The following is a 9,052-nucleotide window of genomic DNA, read 5'->3' as shown; positions in this document are numbered from 1 at the left end:
AGACTTTCAGATGCTCAGAAAAAGAAAATGGCCGTCAATAAAAAAGCTCACTTTCAGAAAATGTAGGTTTACAAACCTTGGCAAATATCATGTGGTTGAGCTCATGTCTTTCATTCCTCAGCGTTATTATTGACTTCCTAAAACCATTTTTAACTTTTCTTATAAACCATTTAACTGTATTTTGGACATTTCAACTTTATTCACCACACTATATTTTGACTTTATAATCAAAATTTTAAATTTTTTGGTCTTGACGTTTCAGCTTCACTGACTTTGTGAGGAAGAGGGGAACAAATTTGTCCCCCATACTTTTTTTCGTCAGCATTGCTCTAATAGCCCGTTATAGAAATCAACATGTCCATGTCAAACATGATCAAGTTTAGTGTGCACAACACCGTTCAGACACGCCAGGCTGCCCTTATTTTATAAAGAGAAATAGTAGGTTAAACCATTCATTAATAAAAAAAAATATAACATAATACAGTGTGCCTTAGTGGAGCCCAACAACTCATTTCTCCCCTTGCAGCCATGTTCTAGGAATTTACAAGTAAAAGCCTAATTTTTAGTAAGTCTCTGTGTGCCATACACTGATTAAACCCTGCATCAACCTATGGGAACTTGTTGGCCTTTACAGTAAATCTCCTCAAGGTGCATGTCTATCAGCTATAGAAAGAAACAGCTCAGTGAAAAGTTTCACAACCACATTCCTGTCTTTAACCTCCAGAACTTGGTTTCAGATGATTTCTTCTATATCGCAGATAAAATTATTTTTTTGTATGTCCTGTTTTGCCAATATAGCTCTGGGAATAGATGTCCAAGAGCTAGAGGATAGCAGATTTGAATTCACAAGCAAACCATTATGAGGTTCTGCTTGATACTTGTATATGAAACTTTATTGAAAATTATTTAAGAAGTAAAATCATATACAACAGACAGGCAGACAGAAAAGGAGGTGAGAAAAAAAAGAGGGGGTAAGAACTAAGGGGAGAGAGAAAGCGATAGACAGGAAAGGGTGCATGAAAAGAGAGAAAATTAAACAAAACAAAAATTAGACAACACAGAAGATATACAGTAACTCCAATGAGTCTCCTCCCCCACCTGTATGAGGGACAGAAAACAGGGAACATACCAGCATCAACAAGAAGACAACAGACTACCAAAGTGTTTAATGACAATGTCTTTTGTGACTGTAGATGTATTTTATTTGTATTTTAATTTTGTGAAGCACTTTGTGACCTCAATGTCTGTAAAAGGTGCTATAGAAGTAGACATTACTTACTCACTTACTTACTTACTAAATATAAAAAAGGCTTCCAGAGCAACTATTATCCCCTAGATATCCATGTGTGTGGAAGTCAAAACCTATGGTGATTACATAATATTATTCAGGCTGGTATATATCTGTGTCTGTAGCTTAGTATTTAGCATTAGTGTGCATCAGTGAAAACCTGGGAGCAAACTTCTATGGTATTCATGCATGCATGGGCATGCTCGTGTATAAAGCATTAACAAGGCTTCTTCAGAATGAAAGTATGATTGACAGCAGGTGTGGGCGGCCTCAAACTCACTCTACAGGTCCTGGACAGAAAAAGACGCAATGTCACCCCACATATTCAGAGGTACTCCAGATCAGTGGGACACAAGGAGAGCAGGCATAGAGATGACCGCACCCCACCAGAGAAAGGCAGATGAGAGTACCTGAGGGGCCAAATCCCAAAACAGCCCAGTCCCTGATGGGCCCTTTTGGGTTGAACCCCAGAGGCCATAGTGCCAAGGTCCCACAGGCTCCGTCAACGAGCCCATGGGCTCCATCGACAGACGGTCACACCCATGGCCAACCCGGATGGGAGTCCAGGAGTCCAAGGTCTGGGGGCAAATCACCACCTAGTGGGGACCCCTCAGGGGCCCGGCAGCTGCCTCAAATGAAAAAGCGCTCACCAAAGCACCAAATCCTGCACCTGGAGAACCATCAGTGTGCCTGCACTGTCAATGGCGGGGATTATAAGAAAGGGGAGGAGGCAGTTCCTGTTCTTACTTTGGGCCTAGAATGTTCCAGTAAAATAAAACATCAAATAATTTTCCTCCTGATTTTAATATGAGATATTCTTGTTGTTTTTACTAGTACTGTTTGTACTTATGTGTTAACGTGGGAAGCACTTTGTGACCCCTATCTGTGGAAAGTGCTATGCAAAAAAGTTTACTCATTTGCTTATTTTAATCCCCTTTTAGGGGGGATATAAAAGTATGGTCAGATATTTATAATATTCCAGTTATTACCCAGTCATGGTCGATGACAGAATACTCTCCTGTGGCATTTACTTCCTTTATTACCCCAGGCTCACACAGACTCCGGTCTTACCGTTGCGGTGCGGTGTGTGCGGCGCCGCAAGGATTCCAAGTCATTAAAAAGACGTAAACCTCTCTCACCGGCTGCTGAGCTGTCCGGCTGCGGTTACCGAGACACTCCGGCGCTGCAGAAAATTCCGCAAGAAAGCTATCCTTGCGGCGTGCCGGAGCCCTCCGCAACAAGCTCTCGCAAAAATCCTTTATTTGGGCCGTGTTATCGCGTGAAGTTACGTGAACTCAAGTGAACTTCTGTTAAATCTCCGGACCTGTTGCCGGAGCCGCAGAGCCGCACCGCACCGTAGTCAAAAGGGCGGTGTGAGAGGGGGTGTGCGGGAGTTGCGGTCTCCGTCGGCTCGGTAACTGCACCGGAGCCAGTGTGAGCAAGGGGTTACAGTAATCAACTCTGCTCTTTTTTTCCGTACCCTATCAAAAAAATAATGACTGATATAAACTAAGACTAAACTAGCAAACTTTTAATTGTTAAGTTTTCCCCTAAAACCTTTGATTTCTGAGTCAAATATCAATTAGTTCAATAAAAAACAACTTCAATATTTATAACTCTATTTTCTTTAAAGAAATTATGCCTCTAAACAATCACAGGGGTTGATTGTAATGTAAATTTTTACCTTCTTGGGGACAACTTCTCCAAAACTTTGGACAATACAATATGCTCCTTTAAAGCTTAAAGGTTAAACTTTCTTTTTTTCTCATGACTCATCTAAAGATGAAACAGTGAATGTTTTCACTCTTAGCTGAGGGTTAGATTCAACAGGAAGTCATTCTGAATTATTAGGAGTTCAGATGTGCATTGTTGAGCAGTTGTAAGATTTTATTTTGAAATAGATCAAGTGTGTAGAACTATAATAACTACTAATAAAATACAGCAGTATTTGAAGAACTGCTTTATTGGTAACTGGATATGCTGAGCAAATTGCAAGACATTCTGAATTCTGAGCCATCTCACTGGGGGAGTGTTGTCCTAATGTCTTAGAGCATTGCGCTTGTGCTCTGAGAAGGTTGCAAGTACCTGGGTTCCCACTGCCTCCACTCTGGGGTCCTAAGCAAGACCCTTAACCCCACACTGCTCCACCGGTGCTGCACAATGGCAGCCCACTGTTCCCCGAGGAGATGGATTAAATGCAGAGCTACATTTCTCCATTCCCATTCTCTTGTGGGATCAATAAAGTTCAATTATTAGTATCCCTTAACTATATACAACATAATGTGGAACAAATGCTGTATATGTAATGTGTCTTGCAGGTTGGCGCAAACATTGTTTCCAATAAATGACATTAGCTAACTCACAGAGGTATTTTAAGGCATGAAGTATTAACACCAGAGTACATGGCTTTAGGAAAGGATTCAGGTGGTAGTTAGGTCCTTTTGTTGCAACAAGCTGTTTGCCAACATCTTGCAGCTGGGCTGATTCAGGTCTTGGATGCACTGAAGGATCACTAAAGTCCTGTGAAAAAGTAATTTTAGTCAAGGTAAATTTTCAGAGTTGATTGTCTCAAAGTCTAAAAATAAAGTTCATTTTCATTTAATTGTATTTTGACTACTGTAGATTGATCACAGTGTCAAAATGATCATGATAAAAGACTTAATATGTATAAACAGATGGCTTCATCTCAGTTAAATATAAAATGTGTTGAAGTGGTTCATATATTCAATCAGGCCTAACCTGATGACAATTTAAATAGAATTTAACATTGTGCTTCAAAGCACACTGACACATCAAGACTCTATTTGAGATTTTAAACATTTGAAGGCCAAGAAAAACTAAGAACTTGTGCTTCTTAAACAATTCATGAGCCTTATAGCCAAAAACAGACAAAAATTAAAATCAAAGGAAATATTAAATAGAAAGTGACATTGTGAATGAGGCAAGTACAATGAAGTGAGAATGGTCAAATTTCTATGGTGACTAAAAAGATCTTAATCTGTCCCTTACAGGTCATTGTCTGTGCAGGTCCATCGGAAACCTCGTGAACAGAGTATCTGGATGAGCTCGACGACAGATCCTCGACTGCATGATTCTCTGCACAAAAGTCAAATAATGCATCTTAACTTTTTGGGAAGTAGCTGATATTAAAATAGAAATAGTATAAAGTTTTCAAAAAAGACATGTTTATAATATTCAAAATATTGAACGCATAATTATTTAACATCATAGTCATTCTGTACACCTGTGATGTAAAAAATTACATTACATAGTTTAAACTTTAGTAAAAATAGGAAATTATTTTTTTGAATTTCAATAGGAATGTAAATTTTACTGATGAAATTGTATTGATATGAACAACTTTGTTGGGCTGCAAGGTGTTGTATTGGGATTCGAACCAGCCATGATTTTGGACTGTGAGGGCAAGCTAGAGTACCCGGAGAGAACCCATGCATTCACAGGGAGAACATGCAAACTCAATGCAGAGAGACAAACCCGGAACCTTCTTGCTGCAAGGCGGTAGTCCTACCCACTGAGCAGCCCTCGAACTGGAATTATACTTTTGAAATATGTAATAAAAAGATTAAAACCCTCTGAAACTGAGAGTTTCAGCAGTTGTTACAGAAATATACTCCTGTGTAAGATCAAGAATATTTAACTTACACAAACATGCTCCAAACAACTTCTGGGCGAGGGTCAGAACCGAAACAGCCACTTAAACTTTGAGCAGTGGTGTAAATACTATGTATGCTTCTATTTAAATGAAAGAAGCATGTACAAATATAGCATTAATAGTAAAAGTGCATTATGTTGTACCGCATTAGAATTTGTACCAAAAAAAGATAAGGTTGTTATGACTTGTAAACAACAATTACACAGCATTTCATATACACCACATCCAACACAGATCTGGTAATATACTCACTACTCAAATATGCGATAAAAATTTTACAAACCTACACACTGAAACAAAGCAATTTCAACATTCAAAACAGTCATCCAGACTAGTGGAATTTTAAGAATGCAATTACAACATTAATGAAACTAAATCAACACAATTAAAAATCAACAGCTTAAACTGTCTAACCATTCTTAATGAAGAATAAAAATCTCTACTAGATATTTTCCACTAAGATTGATTGGAACCCACTGCTAATTCTTCACTTTTGATGCCACATTTCCTACCCTAAGGGAAAGACTACTTAAGAGAGCTCTTATTGGTTACAGTATGATATTATATTTTATGAAAAAATAGTTTGCTTTTTTTTTTTTTTTTCGTTATTCTTACATGTGCGGTCCCTCTGGATTTGTCACCACCTTAATGTTGACATAGTTCACTCTTTGGGGATTCAGGCTGTCTAGCTCAACACTTCCAAACATGCTGTGAAAAAAAGAAAAATATTAAAGTTTGAAACAAAGAAAAAAATAAGTGAAATATTCTTCTCACCCTCTCTAATTTACCTTTTTCTGTTGAATGCATTAACAATAGACCCATTTAGCAACACAGTGATGTTGCCGCATGCCATCTCTGCAAACTAAAACAAAGAAGTTGAGATTCAGATGAGCATATCTGCAAGTAAAAGGAGAGAAGAAATAGAGACAATGGAAAATGGGACTTACATTTTTTGAGGCATGCTTCCACAGGGAGTAAACTGGATGGGTTCTGCATATTGACCATGCTGGACAATAGTTGAAATCAAAGTCTGTATCAAATAGACATTATTGCAGTTAGATTTATTCATTGCAGGAATAATTATCTTTAGGGATGCACAAATCCACATTTTTGACTTCTGATCAAAATGGGAAAAAGAAGCTGAAATAATAATTTCATAAGATGATTGGCTAAACCTTTGTAAAACCGATATGAGCACATCCAGCTCTGGTTATTGGAGAGAATCTTCTTGGAAGAATTTAGATTTTTTATTACTTTCAAAATTAAAAAGGATCAGAAAGTATGTATAAATTTATGACAGAGCAAGCAAAAGTAATGGACAACTATAATGTGGAAAGAAACCAATACATTATTTTCTATGTGTGCAGTAGTATCCTAACTTCTGTTATCTGGAAATAAAATCCAGTGCAACCAATTACATTCAAAGATCTCCTTATTACAAAATGAGGTCCACTCTGAAGTAATTATCTAAAAAATAATTAGATTGTACAACAGCAGTGAACAAGCAGCATCAAGACTAAGGAAAACAACAGCAAGGTCAGGGATAAGATGTTGGAATAGCCTTGATATATCAAAATCCAGTTAAGAATCAAATATTTAATGGCTCAGGGAACTAAATCCAAATGAACACCACAGTTTTCAGATATTTTCTAAATATTTGAAAACGAAACATCCCATTTTCTCTCCTCAAAAACAGGTGTTTTTTTTTATCAGTTTATGGTAGAAAGTTAGAGTAAAATGCTTTAAGTTGTGGTTGCAACATGGTGAAATCTTCATAAACTCCAAAGCACACTACTAATAATCCTCAAAATGAACTTTTTAAAATTTGTTCTGTGTTACAGAAGTAAAACTGCTCACCGGAGTCTTCCTCCTGGCCACACCAGATGAGGTCATTGAACAAGTAACCAACCAAAGTATCCTCTAGTGTCCAGAAATGGCGAAAAACAGCTGCATAGCTGTGCACCAACATCCTGGTTTTACTCCAAAAAAGAAACTGATAAAAAAAATATAATAATTTTAATAAAGGATTAAAAAATGTTAACTTAGAATTCCAGTAACAATAGAACACACCCTATCACATGGCCAGATTTGTGGCATCATGTTAAACATTTTGAAATAATGCTCTTCTGTCACGTTACAAGAGGACCGCTGGACGACCGCTTTTTCAAACTGCCTCCAGATCTCCTCACAGTCATACCTAAAAAAGAAAGACAGTCATTACGGTAGGTTTACGTGTGTATTTGAATAACTTTATTTTCTTCCTATCAAAAGGTTATTTTTGGTCAATTTAAATGCTTCCGTTTAACTGTTTAGTCATATGCTTGGATCCAGCACCATGTGAAGGGCCAGCTTCTCCATTAAAGAGATATACCCTCTGTTTTAGAATATTAGCGCTAGTTTACTAGAACCCTGTCCACTTCCCAACATTTTTTATAGGCTATCAGGTGTTTTCCCCGTAATACAAACAGAATGTACAGACGCTCTTTTTATTTTTTTTATTGTAAAGAGAGAACATGCTAACATGCTAAACCCATAAGCCTTATTAGACTTAGACAGATTTATTTTGTTATTTTGTATACAAGAAAATTTGTTTACAACAGCTCTAGACAGTTTCATTTTTGTGAAGTGCAGCCTTGAAAACAGCAATAAATATATAAAAACAGTAATATAAACATATGACTGTATATTTACAGTTCTAACATTCATTTTTATTTTATTTTTTTAATAAAATAACCCATTTTACATAACATTCAGCAGTCTAATTGCAGTTGGAATGGATGCAGTTATGGATGCAGTACTGGGTCCTAGAGGTTGACGCCCATATTTTACCTTTTGTTAGTCTTTTATTCCTTTGAAGCAGACTTTATTGCTTCTAAAAAAATTACTTAAATTATCTTTTTTTTGTATTTTCTATACCTTTGCTTTTACATTTTAAAAACAAAATTTGCAACTTAAGGCTTTTTCCACACACGAAGAACTCTTCAGAACACAGATATTCTGTTGCTCTGTCCCTCATGGCTGGAAATTAGAGTAATACCTTTTCAACAACCTATTGTACTTTTTTTTTTGCATGTTGCAGTTTTAATGTGTCGCAATTACAAAGTAGTAGTAGCTTTTCCAACCTTAGTGGTTTCAGCACAATTAGCTTTCCTAACTGCTCTGAACACAGTGATATGTACAGCATAACTGACATGATCAAAGGCTCTGTCACCTGAAGCAGGAGTCCTACAGTGGAAATAAGATTTTTAATTTTAAATATTAAAAGCTGTATTTTAAGTTTCTGTAGGTTATGTTTAAGTTTAAAAAGTGAGGATTTCAAAACTTCTCTCTAACATTTAATCAATGTTGTCACCAAGACTAATCTAGTTTTGCTTCAACCTTTCAAAGGAAAATAAAAGGATTTATTGTATTTTACGATAAAGGCATGAAATGTGATAATAGATGTGCAATCTGTTCACAGTCCATTACCTTGAACCAGTCTGAACCAGTGTGGTGTAAGTGAAGCATCTTCCTATCACAATGTGTTTAATGTTGGGAGTTGTCCCAAACATGGCTTGCACTGATGCCAGACAGAGATGAGGCACAATAAGCCCTTCGGGTAAAGAAGTAAAAGAAAAAAGACAGATGTTACATTTAAAAGTGGCTTACTTTGTGAAAGAATGCTTTGCAACTACTTACATATTGTGAAGCTGATTATTAACAAGCAGGCTGGTTTCATAGAAGGCATAATGGTGGAAATCTCACACCAGAGTCTTTGAAAAGAAACTTGTTTTAACTTGACATCAAAAACAGGTGTTCATATTCATTCTCAACATAGCTCAAAGCTATAGGCATATTTTTAACAACTCAAATGTCTCGTTTTCTGTCACCTTTTGGTTTTTGTTGCTTTATGAAATCTGAGTTCAAATGCAACAAAAAATAAATAAAACACATTTTTTAACTCATATACTCATCTTTGTTTTTGTACATGAAGGTAAAATACATTTTGGAAGAAGTTCTGAAGACATGCAGAACTTACCCTCTATCATATCAAATATTGAGCTGCAAAGAAATTCCACAGCTGTAAAAGGAAAAGAACTGGCTCCAAGTTG

At 36.7% G+C, this 9,052-nt stretch overlaps 1 protein-coding gene across 1 annotated transcript; it reads right to left on the bottom strand.

The window, feature by feature from the left end:
• Nucleotides 1-3,612: 3,612 nt before the first annotated feature.
• On the bottom strand, nt 3,613-9,052 carry LOC107085455 (ADP-ribosyl cyclase/cyclic ADP-ribose hydrolase 1-like). The gene is made up of 10 exons (XM_015375769.1): nt 8,980-9,052; nt 8,640-8,713; nt 8,430-8,553; nt 7,032-7,158; nt 6,819-6,954; nt 5,909-5,991; nt 5,750-5,823; nt 5,577-5,669; nt 4,298-4,384; nt 3,613-3,808 (listed from the first exon to the last, which is right to left on the bottom strand). Exons 2-10 carry the CDS (start codon nt 8,686-8,688, stop codon nt 3,709-3,711), a joined length of 873 nt encoding a protein of 290 aa, XP_015231255.1. The 5' UTR covers nt 8,689-8,713; nt 8,980-9,052; the 3' UTR covers nt 3,613-3,708.

Source organism: Cyprinodon variegatus, unplaced genomic scaffold (genome assembly GCF_000732505.1).
Source record: "Cyprinodon variegatus isolate N-32 unplaced genomic scaffold, C_variegatus-1.0 Scaffold125, whole genome shotgun sequence".
NCBI classification, from domain to species: Eukaryota; Metazoa; Chordata; class Actinopteri; order Cyprinodontiformes; family Cyprinodontidae; genus Cyprinodon; species Cyprinodon variegatus.
Note: the sequence above shows the minus strand (reverse complement) of the source record. Positions and strands in the feature narration are given on the sequence as shown.

What these genes read in the sequence shown, in the direction of transcription:
- LOC107085455 (XM_015375769.1), bottom strand. Translation starts at nt 8,688, where the DNA reads ATGCCTTCTATGAAACCAGCCTGCTTGTTAATAATCAGCTTCACAATA. An exon ending in AAATCTGGCCATGTGATAGG is followed by an intron (nt 6,955 to 7,031) that starts GTGTGTTCTATT and finishes TTTTTTTATCAG; the next exon opens with TTTCTTTTTTGGAGTAAAAC. An exon ending in GGAAGCATGCCTCAAAAAAT is followed by an intron (nt 5,824 to 5,908) that starts GTAAGTCCCATT and finishes TCTTTGTTTTAG; the next exon opens with TTTGCAGAGATGGCATGCGG.